We start from the raw sequence: 15,383 nt of genomic DNA on the forward strand, positions 1-15,383 counted from the left end.
GTGGCAGAGTACGGCGCACATGGGAGTAACAGGGGATGGGCTGTTGTTGTTGGGCTTAGGGTTTTTATATTTTTTACCACTGGGCCTAATTTAGGTAGTGGGTTTAGTTTGGGTACTAGGCCCGGGTCAAAAATTGGTCTGTACAGCTGCCCCTCTTTGCGCGTTGTCGTGCAACGAGAACAGAGCAAAGACTAAAAAAGACTAATTTTTGCCCAGTCTTGCTGATTCTTGACTTCTCTTGATGCTTCTCTTTTCGAGTAGCTTTATTCTAGTACACTGTGTCTTGTTGCGTCGATCCACTCCAGTGTACTTCAGAAAAATCTGACTTGTAGCTTCAATCTTCTTCGCAGCAACTTCAGGGGGACGTGATTCCTGGTTTTAGTCTGCTCCACTACAACGTCAGGGAGATAAGACTTGTATTTTCAACCTGCTCCACTGCAACTTCAGGGAGATAAGGTTTGATGCGATCTGCTCTACTGCAACGTTAGAGAGATAAGATTTGTGGTTTTAATCCGCTTCACTGCAACTTCAGGAAGATAGGATTGATTTCTTTCGTCTGCTCCACTGTAACTTCAGGGAGATAAGACTGGATGCAATCTGCTCTACTGCAACTTCAGAGAGATAAGATCTATTACTTTAATTCGCTCCTCTTCAACTTCAGGGAGATAAAATTTTCCATCTTCGATCTGCCCCACTGCAACTTCAGGGGGATAAGACCTGCTTACTCAGTCTGCTCCACTACAACTTCAGGAGATAAGACTTGATGCGATCCACTCTACTGCAACTTCAGAGAGATAAGATCTATTACTTTAATCTGCTTCTCTGCAACTTCAGGGAGATAGAATTATCGGCTTCAATGTACTCTACTGTAATCACAGGGAGGTAAAATCTGCCATCTTCAATCTGCTCCACTTTTGGGAGATGGCAATGGGACAAGGCGAACGGCAGTGGAAGGTGGTGGCAGAGTACAGTGCACATGGGAGTAACAAGGAATGGCTAGGGTTTGCTATGAATTTTTAGTTTGTGGGCTGTTGTTGTTGGGCTTAGGGTTTTTATATTTTTTTACCATTGGGCCTAATTTGGGTAGTGGGTTTAGTTTGGGTACTAGGCGTTTTGAAATTTTAAAAAAAAATCATTTGGTATCCATGTAATAAAAAAATAACTTTATAATGGACTTAAATTTAATAGAGAATTTACTGGTGTTAACAATTCTTAAAAATTCACCTCAGCATTTTAATCAGAAAAAAATATTTAGACTAACTAATTTGAGCGAAATATATGGATCAAAATTAAAATTTAACCATTCTTGTATAATTTTAAAAAAGTAGATGGATTAGAACTGAAATTCATTATTTTCTCGTGTCAAGAGAAAAGAAAAGAAAAGGATTGAACAGATGTCTAAATTATGTCAAAATTAAAGTATAGAATTTAAATATCAAATTTGATCGAAATATAAAGATTGAAATTGAAATTTAACCATACTTATATAATTATAAAAAAGTACAGAGGTTAGAACTGAAATTTAACCATTACTTTTCGTGTGAAAAAAATAATCCACATATGTCTTTTAAGGAATCTGACACAGGTTAAATTTTGTTATTAAATCCTGTACTTTATAAAATTTTTGGATTTAGCCCTTATACTTTAATTTGATCATTTTTAGTCTTTGTACATTTTGAATTGGTCAATTTTATTCCTTATACATTTTGAAGTTTGAAATTTTACATTTAATTCAATTTAGTCCTTATTATCTGAAACTACCAATAAGCTTTAGAATTTAGTCCTTTTTCATATCTAAGCTTAAACTCTTTCAATTTAACACCTAAAGCTTTCAGTTCTCAGTAATGGCATCTTTCAAAATTTTAACAGTTTCACAAATTGGTACATGAGCTAGCAAATCAAGCACCCATGACCTTAAATCTATAAAAATTACAAGAAACTAATTAGGGACTTACTTGAGTTTTGAAGTTAAAAGAGCTCGGACCTACGAAAATGGCTTCTTCTTCTTGTTTCTATCTTTGGTTTGGTTGGGGAAGAAGGGTTTCTCTTTCTCCCCACCAAATTTCAGACACATATATATAATTAACTTAGGTAATTACGTAATTAATCTTAAATTAATATAGAATACTTAGTTTAATGATAATATGCTTACGCCGTCCACTACCTAATGTTTAAACATGGTATATTTTTTTCTATTTTGAACCTTGAGTTAATTGCAATTTAAGTCCTCAATTCATTTCCTAATTAAAAATCTATAGCGATTAGACTTTTATAATTTAGTCTCTTGACCTTAATTAAACACAATTTCAACTAAATTACTTATCCCAATTTTAATTCACCTATATAAAAATATTTACGAGCTCGGTTTACGGAAGCAAAATCCCAAAACCATCTTTTTCGACATCATTGAACGTTGAACCATTACATTAGTAGCTTTTAAAAAGGCTTGAAATACATCAACTTCAAATACATTTAAAAGATACGGATGGGGATAAAGTTTGCTCTGAATCAATCTCTTCTCTCATTCGGTCAAGAAAAAAATAAATCATCCATCAACAATGAAATTAACCTAAGCAAAAGCTAGAACCAAAATTATCCAAATAAAAAATGTCAACAAACTCACTACATTTAACTTTCCCAACACATTGTTCTTCCAAGTCTTATTCGAACAAAGAACGAAACATGTTGTCCAAAGTCTTGTCCTATCTTGCTATCCCAAGTGTTATTTGAACAAAGAATCAAACAATGGCATCCCATATAGTTAACCAACATAAAAATATATGTTAAGTAATATTTGATTTAAATAATTGATGATTCTTTTTTTTTTAAGAAAAAGAATGGTAGTTCTTTTCTAATTTAATAAAATAATTTTTGATATTTTTATATATTTAAATATTAATTACTAATTTGTGTAAATGGTTTTTAAATCCTTTTGTAACTAAATTAATAAAATGAGCTGAATGGAAGGGAGGGTTGTTCTGGCAAAATCAGTGCTTGCTTCCCTTCCTACGAACACTATACAAACGACCTTACTCTTGACACTAAGCTTTGTGGGGGGTTTTGTATGGGATTCGACTTTACATTCTCATTGAATTCATCTTATGTTCACCAATCAATGTATGTAGAATGGTATTTTGTGCAATGAGGGACTGGAATCTTATCCTATTAGCTAAATTAGGATAGAGATTAATGGTCGAAGGGGATGCACTATGGCCGAGGGTTGTTCATGCGAAGTATCTTTCATCTGGGAACTTTTTGTAGGCTATTAAACCTCTAAACTGTTCGCATATATGGAGAAGTATGTTGGCTGGTATAGAGGTGCTTAACAAGAGTCTTCGGTGCTGAATAGGTAATGGATCTATAGTGTGGTTTTAAAAAGGTGGTTTGTTAATTTTTAGGGCACTTTTGAACTCACAAGTCAGATGTTTTTCATTGCTTCTGTGGTGAAAAGCACTTTTGGAACCCCAAACTTGATGAAGAATGAGTTTTAAGTCGACCTCTAGATTGTATTTTGGAAGGGATCATAAGTCTTCTCCTGTGGCCGGTGGCAAATATGGCAGGCATGGAGAGATGGAATTTTTTCATATGAGAATCGCAAGAAGAGATTGATCAAAGAAGGTTATGGTCATATTTGATGAAAACAATCAGAAAAATCATTCATTCATACCAGCAGTAGTCTGTTATACATTTATAGACTTAGTTATCCAACTAACTAACTCATACATAACTGATACTAACAACTTTGCTAACTACTCTGCTAACTGCTAACTACTTTACTTCTCAACACTCCCCCTCAAGTTGAGGGTTGATTCATATCTTTAACCCCTAACTTGGATACTAAGTATTCATGTTGCCTAATGCTTAAGGCCTTTGTCATTAAATCCGCAAGTTGCTCAGTTGTCTTAATATGCTGCATCTGAACCGTTCCATCCTTGATTTTATCACGCACAAAATGACAATTAATCTCTATATGCTTTGTCCGTTCATGGAAAACAAGGTTAGCTGCAATTTGCAGTGCTACCTTACTATCCGAAAAAATCAAAGCTTTATCAAACTGACTAGGACTCACTTCTCTCAACAGACCATTCAACCATACAACTTCTGCTACAGCCACTGCCATACTCCTATATTCAGCTTCTGCTGACGATCGAGAGACTGTGGTTTGTTTTTTTGACTTCCATGAAATAAGAGAATCCCCAAGTTTAACACAAAACCCAGTGACTAACCTCCTTGACATAGGACATGAAGCCCAATCAGAGTCACAAAAAGCCATCAGCTGCGGCTTGCTTGCTGCAAATAAGAAAATACCTTGACCAGGTCTTCTCCTTATGTACCGTACCATACGAAAGGCAGCCTCCAAATGAGATTTCTTTGGTTTGTGCATGAACTGACTTAGATGTTGAACCGCAAACATAATGTCTAGTCTTGTATTTGTCAGATATAGTAACCTTCCCAACAACCTTTGATACATCGAAACATCTGTAATTAAATCATCTCCTTTAATTTTTGTTTGTACAGACTCATCATACTCAACTGAGGTAAGTTTCTGATTCTGCTCAAGTGGTGCACATACTGACTTTGCTTCCCCTAATTCCAGATCAGCTATCAACTCTAGAGCATACTTCCTTTGATTCAATATGATCCCCTTGTTTGATCTCATCACTTCTATTCCAAGAAAAAACTTCAACACAACTAAATCTTTCATCTTAAAATTTTAATGTAGAATTTGTTTCAATTCATTTATCATATCAACACTACTATCTGTAATTAACAGATGATCTACATAGATGAGTAAGATGACGATGTTACCTCTACTCCTTTTTGTGAACAAGGAATAATCATATTTACTTTGCTCATATCCTCCTTGTATTAAGGCCTCAGTAAGCTTTAAATTCCACTGTCGAGAAGCTTATTTCAGACCATATAATGACTTACGAGTCGACATACACGAGTCTCCCCCTGGCTGCGAAAACCATCTGGAAGTTCCATATAAACTTCTTCAGACAAGTCCTCTTGAAGAAAAGCATTGTAGACATCCATCTGAAAAATAGGCCAATCATGAATGGCTGCCATACTAATCACAGTTCGAACTGTTACATGTTTAATAACAGGAGAAAAAGTTTCATGAAAATCGATTCTAGCCTTTTGATTATAACCTTTCCCAACAAGACGAGCTTTAAAACAATCCATGGAGCCATCAGCAGTATATTTAATCTTATACACCCATTTGCAGCTAATGGGGATAACACTAGCAGGTAAAGGAACAACTTCCCATGTACCATTAGCCTCCAAAGCTTGAATCTCTTGTTGCATAGCATCAACCCACCGTGGATCCGAAATGGCCTCATTATAAGTGTGGGGTTCGACCAAAGAAGAAATATGCGCATTAAACAAACGAGTATGAAGAGGCAAATGAGAAGAAGAATAGACAGTAGCAATAGGAAACAAACCTGTAGCACAAGATGTGAGCGATTGACTAGAGCAGACATAATCTTGCATCCAAGAAGGCGTCTTGACAGACCTTGTAGTTCGGCGTAATGAAATACTAGTAGGTGTTGGAGGTAGAGAAAAGGAAGACGCTGGTATGCAAGGTGAAGAGGAAGTAACAGGTATAGAAGAGGAAGGAGAAACAGAGGTAACCGGGATAGAGGGTGAAGGAGATATAGAGGGAACAGGTATAAAAGGTGGATCTAAAGGCTCAAGTTGAAGAAAAACAGAATGCTCAGTATCAGGAAAAGGCAAAAAACGCCTTTTAGGAAAAGTAAATGGGAATACCGTTTCATGAAAAACAACATCACGATTAACAAAAAAGGTTTTGGTTTCAAGATTAAACAATAAGTATCCTTTTTGTACAAGTGAATAACCCATAAACACAGAAGGAACAACTTTAGGAGAAAACTTATCACGATAATTGGGAGTAGTGGCATATACAAGACAACCAAAAACTTTTAAGTGAGAAAGATCAGGTGACTTATTATACAAAAGTTCAAACGGACATTTCCAGCTCAAAATAAGTGTAGGAAGACGGTTAATTAAAAAACAAGCAGTCAAAACACATTCACCACAAAATTTAGTAGGCACGTGAGACTGAAATTTTAACGACCTAGCCATTTCAAGTAAATGTCTATGTTTACGTTCAGCAACTCCGTTTTGCTGAGGAGTGTGAATACATGAACTTTGATGAATAACTCCAAACATAGTAAAAAACTCATTACACTCATTTTTGAAGAACTCATACCCATTATCACTACGAACAATTTTTATAACAGTGGAGAATTAAGTTTTAATCAAAACAAAAAATTGTTTGAGATATAGAAGTGCATCACTTTTTGACCGTAACAAATAAACCCAAGTCATTCGTGTGTAATCATCAACAATTGTTAAAAAGAACCTATGACCACTATGAGTAGACACTCGATAGGGTCCCCACAAATCTAAGTGAATAAGAGAAAAAGAAGCATTAACACGAGATTTATGAACAGGAAAAGGAAGCCTCGTTTGTTTAGCTAATGGACAAACAGAACATTTATGAATATTATCCATATCTGATTTTGTACTAGAAAAATTAGGAACCTTATTTAATCTTAAAACCGACGCATGACCGAGTCTAGTGTGCCAAAGAAAAGACGAGTCAACTGTAGCAACAGTAATAACAGAGGAAGGTGAAACCACAGAAGTCTGTCGAGACAAATCCAGGATGTAAAGACCACCTCGTGCTTTACCAATCCCCCTCATCTTGCCACTGGAGAGATCCTGTATAAGACAAAATTGGGGATAAAAAGAAACCACACAATTGAGATCAGTAGTGAGTTTTGAAACAGAAAGTAAATTGTAATGAAAGTTCGGGACACAAAGAACTCTCTTCAATAAAAGATTAAGCAAAATGGAACATGCTCCAACATGAGTAACCGAAACAATGGAACCATTTGGAAGTCAAACACTCGGTGACCCAAATTCACATGCAACAGGAGAGTCCAAGAAACGAAGATCCGATAGTATATGGTCAGTAGCTCCAGTATCTATAATCCATCTATTGCTAATATCAGGCATACCTGCTAAGCTGGCAGCAGCTTCAACCACAACAGGTTCCTTGTTTAACAGATACAAAATCTGATTATACTGCTCCTGCGTAAAAACTGGCACTTGCAAACGAGACTTATGGGAACCTACCACTTCACTACTACAAACAGAGTCAGGAGCAAATACATTATTTACTGCAGAATTATGCACCTTCTTTTGTAAATTTGAAATCAGCAGGATAGCCAATCAACTTGTAACATGTCTCCCTCTTATGTCCTTTAACCTTGCAATGATCACAAATGCCATTGAATCTCTTCTTTTGTACCATCTGGACTGAAGAGAAAAAAACCAAATCATCTCCAATAGTACTAGAACTATGCTTCCTTTGCGATTCTTCTTGCATAAGCATCGAATACGCATGATTAACGCTTGGTAATGGACTTATCAACAAAATTTGGCTACGCACCGCACTATACGAGTCATTCAAACCCATAAGAAATTGAAACAAATGTTGTTGTTCAACATGTTTAACATTCTGCCTAGATTGAGGACACCCACAAGCAAACGGACGTACAAGGGCATCATACTCATCCCAGAGTAACCTTAACTTGGTAAAGTAGGCAGAGATAGAAACAGTACTTTGAGAAGACGAGGTAATTTCACGATGCAAGAAGTAAATTCTTGAACCATCAATTTTGTGAAACCTCTCACTAAGATCACTCCACACCGCTGCTGCACTAGACGCAAATACAATCCCTGCGAAAAGTTCTTTGCTGACCGTATTCAGAATCCAGGATAACACAATCGCATTGCACCGCTCCCATTGATAACCCATTTCTTCCGGCTATATATCTTTGGAACAAGTACCGTCCACAAATCCCAATTTGTTTTTCGCTAGTAATGCGATTTTCATCATTCTACTCCAGACGTTGTAGTTCTCAACACCAAGCAACTGATGGTCTACCAACAAAGTACCCGGAGTGTCAGAAGGATGCAAGTAAAGCTGATGATTGAAATCGGTGATTGAATCGGAGATACTCATTGCCACGAACCAAAAAAAACAAGGGAATACAGACCGAAAATGCCCTAAATTAACAGCCCAATTTTGTTGAATCAAGCAGACTTGGGCTACAAACACAAGCCCAACAAGTTACCTTATGAAATACAACGAACCAGTATGCCAAAGAAAGAAGAAAAAAACATCTGACCACACCAGCAAACGCAGAAAAATCAATGCAACAAGAATTGAACACAGCAACCAAAAAACAATCACAGTCGCTGATTAACAACTCATCGAAAAATTTGATACTTTCCGTGGCTCCGATACCATGATGAAAACAATCAGAAAAATCATTCATTCATACCAGCAGTAGTCTGTTATACATTTATAGACTTAGTTATCCAACTAACTAAACTAACTCATACATAACTGATACTAACAACTTTGCTAACTACTCTTCTAACTGTTAACTACTTTACTTCTCAACAATATTGGAGACAGTACTTCGCATATATTGAGGGGCTGTTAGGCAGCAAAGGAACTTTGGCTGTAGTTTTTAGGAAGAGGTCATGATTCTGGATTTTTCTTTTTTGCCAACTGCTGAATGGTGGGTTGTGTGATGGGAGACTGGTGTTGGACTGTTGTTTGAATTGCAAATGGATGTATGTTTGTCTTCAACATTCCTACAAGACTGCAATGGAAAGGATTATGGAAAATCTGAGCTTTATGGAAATCTTTTAAGTAGATGAACATCATGTACATAATATCTCTAAAAACAAGATTTATTTGAATAATATTACGAATATAATATAAGAATAATAATTAAAACACAACATACACGAACATGTCAAAATCTATATAAAATATTATTAACCTATCAAGTTTTATAAAAAATATACAATAGCTTAAATAAAATTAAGACATTAAAACCAAACATGAGCATCACATAAATACACAAATTTTCTTTTTTATCTAGAAGTACATGTGTTCAACTTCAACCACTGTATGTCATATGAACTTTTAAGAATCTTCTGAATACATAAAAGACCTAAAGTAAAATTAAACCTTACTCATGTCTAAATAAAACCAATTTCTAACAATCCCACCCATGTCTCAACAACCAAATATTACACAAAAGGTTAAAGAGGATTACCAAATATCTTGTTTGATGAAGAGCCAATATAACTCAAACCAAGAATTACATCAAACAGAGACTTCCAAAGTGTCGAAACCACTTTTTAAAAACAAGAAATAGTGTCAACTTATTAAAAAAACAAAAATTAGAGTCGCCACCGATCTTTTATTGAGGTGGGATCGAATCACCTTAAAAATGATTTTAGTCTACGAGTTTCAGAAAAAAATAGGTTCGGGAGTCAGTTACGTACGAGAAAGGATTAGCACCCTTGTAACGCCCAAAATTGGTACCGAATTGATTATTTAATATCTTAAAGTTGAATTTAAAAATGATTCCCCTTTTAATAATGCCATATTTTAAAACAATGCTTGGATATATTTTAAAGAATATAAAAGAGTCTCTCATCCTGAGGCAACAAAATGTAGTATCTCGTAAGTTAGGATGCAACGTTTGAATTCCCGAGCATAAGTTAACCTTTAAAAATCTTTATTGTGTATTCAAACTAAATATTTAGCCGTTTTAATTCGACGAGAAAATTGAAACCCCGTAAGTTAGGATATGATTTCTCGAAATTCCAAAGACGGCATATAACTTGCTTTTAATCTTATTAAAAAGAGCTATATTTTTTGAAAATTAAAAAAATGGTCATTTCGGATTAACGAGAAAATTGAAACCCCGTAAGTTAGGGTACGATTTCTCGAAGCTTCGAAACGTGAAATACGACTTTGTTTTGAGAAGATTTCAAATAAGAGTTGTTGACACCATTTTTTGGATAAAAACGGGGTCGACTTGGGTTTTGAAAAATGAAAACGAAAGTGGGAGTCACCACCAACCTTTTTTGATGAGGTGTAATCGGGTCACTTTGTAAAAGTGGTTGTTTTTAATAAATAATTTAATTTTATTAAAATAACGGTTTTAGTCTACGAAATTTAAAAAAATGGGTTCAGGAGTCGGTTACGTACAAGGAAGGATTAGCACCCTCGTAACGCCCAAAAATTGATACCTAGTTGATTAGTTAATGTCTTAATGTCAAAAATTTTAAACTTTGAAGAGATTTAGAATACGACCCTTGTATTAAAACATTAAAAATTTCTGAGGTAGAGGCATATTTTCACGTTAATCGAAAAATAGAATTATGTCCGTAAGTTAGGACGCAATGTCTAAAATTTTCAATACGAGAATGAATGCTGAAAATATTATCTTAAAATGATATTAGATTATCTCGAGTTTTAGAAAAGTGGTCATGTCCCGTGAGTTAGAATATGATCCTTTACTAATTCTCGAAATCGTTTAAAAGTTTAAGTTTGACAATATCCGTGTATTTAAATTTATCGAGAAAGTCGAAACCCTGTAAGTTAGGGTACGACTCTTAAAATACAAATTTAGTTAGAACAACATTTAAAATGCATCGAGTAAAAGGTACGCTATTTTATAGTAAAACATATAAATAAATCACAAGATTAATATATATATATATATATAAAATGATGAATGCGATAATACGAATGGTACTAATTAAGGGCGAAAGTAAGATAAATACAGAAAAGATAAGAGAATGAATAGAAACTAGAACTAGGCTAAAAACGATAATAAACAATTACATAAATAAATTATATATAAATAATTAAAAAGTTAATAATAATAAAAATAATGATGGACAAATAATTAATTAAGTAAATAAATGTTGAATAAAACAATAATAACAATAATGAAAATAAATAAAATTTAAAAAATAAAAAATAAAAATAAAAACCTATGTGTATGAATACAACAAAGTTTGAAAAGAATAAAAATGTAAAAACAAGTAAATAATGATAATGTGTATATGTGTTTGAAAATGTATTAAAAAATATGTATATATATATGTATATGTAAATTATAGAGTATAAAATATATATAAGTATGTACGTATATATAAATCAAAAATATGTAAGTATGTATATACATATATGTGTATAAATTAGAACGTATATACATATATACATATATAAATTATGAAATATAAAAAGTATATAAAAGTATGTATATATGTACATATATAAAATAAAAAATGTATGTTGACATATGTATATATATACGCATATAAATATAGAACATAGGTATGTATGTAAATTGTATATCATAAAAATATGTGTATATGAGGATTTGTATATGCGTGAAGATAAATGTAAATATATATATAGACATATAAATATATATGTATAAAATGAGTATATATAAAAATGAAATGAAACATACTTAAAATAACTTTAAAATGTATGTATACATATCTTTTGAGACTATAAAATATGAAAAGAATATACATATGTATATATAGTTTTAAGTTATAAAAAAGGGATTTGTACCTGCACAAACACCATTTTATCTTAACCAGGAATATTATGTGTCTTATCCAATGATAAACAAGCCATTGGAAACAACCAATGGTAAACAAACTAGTTGGAAACAATTTTTCAAACATGGTGTAGAGTATGCCATTTTCCTTCATTTCGCACAGAACAGGGAAGGGTTTCAAGAGCACACTACCCAGGTATGGTTTCCCCTTTTCTTTTTCGTTTGTTTCGAATAAAATAAAGAAAGAAAAAAAACAGCGAAGTGGAAAGACGCAGAAAAAAATATTAAATCACCTATTAAGGAATTCGTTTTTTTTATTCGCCGTATTCTCTTCCCCTTTTTACAATATCAAATCTGCTTTTTATAGCAGATAATGGAAACAGAAAAATGTAAAGAAAAATCTAATTTTAAATGCGTTTCTTTGCTTGTTGCCTTTTGTTTGCAATTTATCTGGTTTTCTTGCTGTTTTCTTGCCTATACTGTTTGTTGCCATTCTTGTTGTGCAGGTACAAGCTTAGAGGGGACGCACGTGGTGATACAACGCAGCACGCGTGGGGACGAGCCAATGAAGTGCTGGGGCGTTGTGCACGTGGGGAGTGGCGGCTGCTGGTCTGTTGCTAGGGTTTCCCGATCCTTCTTTTTGCTATTGGTTTTGGGCTACTTGTAATTGGGCTAAGTTAGTGGGTTTCGCTGCAATAGGGCTAGAAATTGGGTCTGGGTTAAATTTTGGGTCTGGTATTTTGGATTGGGTCTAGTGTAATGGGTATGGGCTTTAAGCTTTTAATTTTTTGGTTCGTAATTAGACAATACTGGACTATTATTTTTTTATTTTGTTTTGGTTTAATATTATTAATTGGGCCAGGGCAATAATTGGGTATTACACAAAGCATATCAATAAACAGTGAACCAGAGAACCTGAATTCAAAAGTCAAACAAGGATGGAGCTTTGAACCTATTTTAAGCTCCAACTTTTCATTTTTATTGAAATATTCATGTCAGGCGTGTATTCGGACATGGATATAGAGATATGATCCACTAAATATATGAAAGCACATGAAAAAATTGAATATATCCATGTCGAGCACATATTCGTGTGTGACAATCATACCCAAGCCAAAATAACATAGCTTAAGAATAACAAGGACGAGTACAAACTACAACCATTGACAATGTAAATTAGGAAATAATGACCAAGACTACTTTCAAAACAATCAATCAATTTTGTTTTCCACCATTGAAGCCTTTATGTTACCAGAGGAGTTTGACTGACAAACTGAATTTACATCCAGTTCTTCATTTCTCTTAGGAGAAGATAGTCTAGAACTAGACCATTCTTCTAAAGCTTTGTAGTGGAGAGAGTTCATTTTAATACAAGGCCGCCTTTCTCGTATGTATTTTTCAGCAGCTTTCCAGTTTTCCACAACGCCTAAAGCCACTAGTAATGCACACATCACAGCAACACTTCGACCATGACCTAGAAGAAGGACGAATAATTAAAATACGTTCTGACTTCTGTTTGAACTTTCACTTGCAAAGTAAGTTAAGAATATCTAATATCAGTACGTGAATCATATAAACAATGAGGCATTTCAAATCTCAAATATCCTGCAACAACTATCCTTAAGATTCATGGTTGATTGTGGCTTAGTTTCCCATTTTAAGTTTGTAGAAATTAACTCAAAGAAACACTAAATGCACTAAAAGTTGAGAATCCAAATACATTTAAGCAAATGCAAGTATATAAACAATGTAAGTGCAAGTTCCACAAATCTTGCAAATAGTCATACTTAATAAGTTACAAAATATCATGCACATTTCAACTATGTTTCTCTGACTCTTCATTTTATTTTAAGTAGCCATGTCTGACACAATAAATGAGAATAAAGCAAGCAAATTGAGCAGCAATAAATGAGAATAAACAGCGTCGATTCAGTTTTCAGAACATACCATAAGCACAATGGACGTAAACAGGCTGATTTCGAGCTCTCTTTCGACATGCCCACTTCAAAGCTGATTCTATCTGGCCTGGCTGAGGTGCCCTTGTGTCCCAAGTAGGAACACATAAATATGAATGACCCTTGAACTTCTTTATTCTTGGGAATTCAGATGTGCAATCAATAATGGCAGGGTTACCAGGCGGCAATAAACGAGGTGAAGCAGGCCAACCACCAACATATAAACCCTCACATATTTGAGAGTAAGGTTCTTCACCACTAAGGAACCTTCTCGCCATAGAAAAAGCTCTAGCAAAATACAGATATGGGGAGAACATGATAGTGGACAAAATTGGGAAAGTCCCATCTGGGTTTTTGCCCAAAAGCATGGGAAGATCGATTGAAGGGAGAGAAGCAATTGAAACAAGCCATGAAATCAATGATGCATACAACAATGGTATTGCCAACACTGTGAACCCAAATCTACTGAAGAAGAGATATAATAACATCCATGCCGTTGCCTTCGTAGCCATTAAGACTGATAAGCCTAAACCCATCTCTGATTCACAATCAGAAATCAAAAACAAGAAATTCCCAAATCAGAAATCGGAAATAATTTGATAATTTCACAAATTTCTTTATCTTTAGGCTACGAAACTGAATATTCCTTTAATGCTATTGTGACTGATAAGTCCAACGCGAATGCAGGAAACTTCCCTTACCCTTTGCAGCTTTAAAAATGAAATTTTGTGCGGGGAATGGATGGATTTTCTAGCTGCCAATTGGCTTAATTTATAAGAGGAAAAAGTTATGGGTAAACTATAAAAATAGTCACTTTTATTTGACTCAGATTACATTTTAATTAATTATATTTGAAATGTTACATTTTAGTCACTTACGTTATCATTTTATTACGAAATGGTCACTTTACCGTTAAACTTCATTACCTCCCTAACGGCAGTCCTACGTGGCCGTCCAAGCGGGTTTTAAATGCCAACTTAGATATCTAGTTGCTGGAATAAAAATAGGTTTTTAATTAAATAAATTTAATTTGGACTGTCACGTAGGACCGCTGTTAGAGAGGTAATGAAGCTTAACAATAGAGTAACCACTTCATAATAAAACAATAACGTAAGTGATTAATACGTAATATTTAAAACATAAGTGACTAAAATATAATATAAGACAAACAAAAGTGACTACTTTTATAGTTTACCTTATTTATTATTAATATATTTAATATAGTGATGAAATTTCAATGAAATTAAAATTAAAATAGTATAATAAATTATGGGGTGTTTGGTAAACATAATTTTGGATCTTTTTAAGTTGATTTGGGCATAAATGAAGAATTGGATAGTCAAATCCTCTCATTGTAATATTTGGTGAATGAATATTTTCAATAGCTTATTAAGCTAAAACCTCCAAAATAAAAAACGCTAAAATGGATAACTTTTTTTACAACTGATTGGAAAGGAGATATATGGAAGGACATATTTGATCATGTTTGCTAAAAAATTACTCTGTTTGCCACTATGTACAATTATATTGATACACTAATAATATTTATCAATTTTCATAAGGTTAATATTTACAAATAAAGAACTTAAGAAATTTGTTTATTTAAAATTTTAAAAATATTCACTAATTAATTTCGATAATGGATGTTTTAATTCATTGGTAATAGTGTTTTATTTCAATAATTTCACCTAATAAAATCTAAAGTATTATAAAATAAATACTTAATAATAAAATGTGTAATGTCTTTATTTATCATTTTACACATATCAGATTTCAGCTATCAGATAAGTTTTACCAAATAATTTTTAAATATTAGAATCATTTGGTCAAATCAGTTAGTAAAATCAGTTGATCAAACTAGTCATCACAATCAACAATCAACAATCAATTATCAACCAATTATCAAACAAGACCTAAGATGTGGAATATTTAAGATGCG

At 33.6% G+C, this 15,383-nt stretch overlaps 2 protein-coding genes and 1 long non-coding RNA gene across 3 annotated transcripts; 1 reads left to right on the plus strand and 2 right to left on the minus strand.

Annotated features, from left to right (window-relative positions):
* Positions 1-6,380: 6,380 nt before the first annotated feature.
* Positions 6,381-8,062, minus strand: LOC107942720 (uncharacterized). The gene is made up of 5 exons (XM_041095627.1): positions 7,888-8,062; positions 7,346-7,776; positions 6,940-7,230; positions 6,574-6,753; positions 6,381-6,434 (listed from the first exon to the last, which is right to left on the minus strand). Exons 1-5 carry the CDS (start codon positions 8,060-8,062, stop codon positions 6,381-6,383), a joined length of 1,131 nt encoding a protein of 376 aa, XP_040951561.1.
* A 3,339-nt stretch (positions 8,063-11,401) lies between these two features.
* Positions 11,402-12,317, plus strand: LOC121218620 (uncharacterized). The gene is made up of 2 exons (XR_005915108.1): positions 11,402-11,685; positions 11,996-12,317. It is a non-coding gene; the product is annotated as an uncharacterized lncRNA (long non-coding RNA).
* A 92-nt stretch (positions 12,318-12,409) lies between these two features.
* On the minus strand, positions 12,410-14,189 carry LOC121218618 (uncharacterized protein YnbD). The gene is made up of 3 exons (XM_041096113.1): positions 14,146-14,189; positions 13,437-13,982; positions 12,410-12,963 (listed from the first exon to the last, which is right to left on the minus strand). Exons 2-3 carry the CDS (start codon positions 13,978-13,980, stop codon positions 12,701-12,703), a joined length of 807 nt encoding a protein of 268 aa, XP_040952047.1. The 5' UTR covers positions 13,981-13,982; positions 14,146-14,189; the 3' UTR covers positions 12,410-12,700.
* Positions 14,190-15,383: the final 1,194 nt, after the last annotated feature.

Source organism: Gossypium hirsutum, chromosome D06 (genome assembly GCF_007990345.1).
Source record: "Gossypium hirsutum isolate 1008001.06 chromosome D06, Gossypium_hirsutum_v2.1, whole genome shotgun sequence".
NCBI lineage: Eukaryota > Viridiplantae > Streptophyta > Magnoliopsida > Malvales > Malvaceae > Gossypium > Gossypium hirsutum.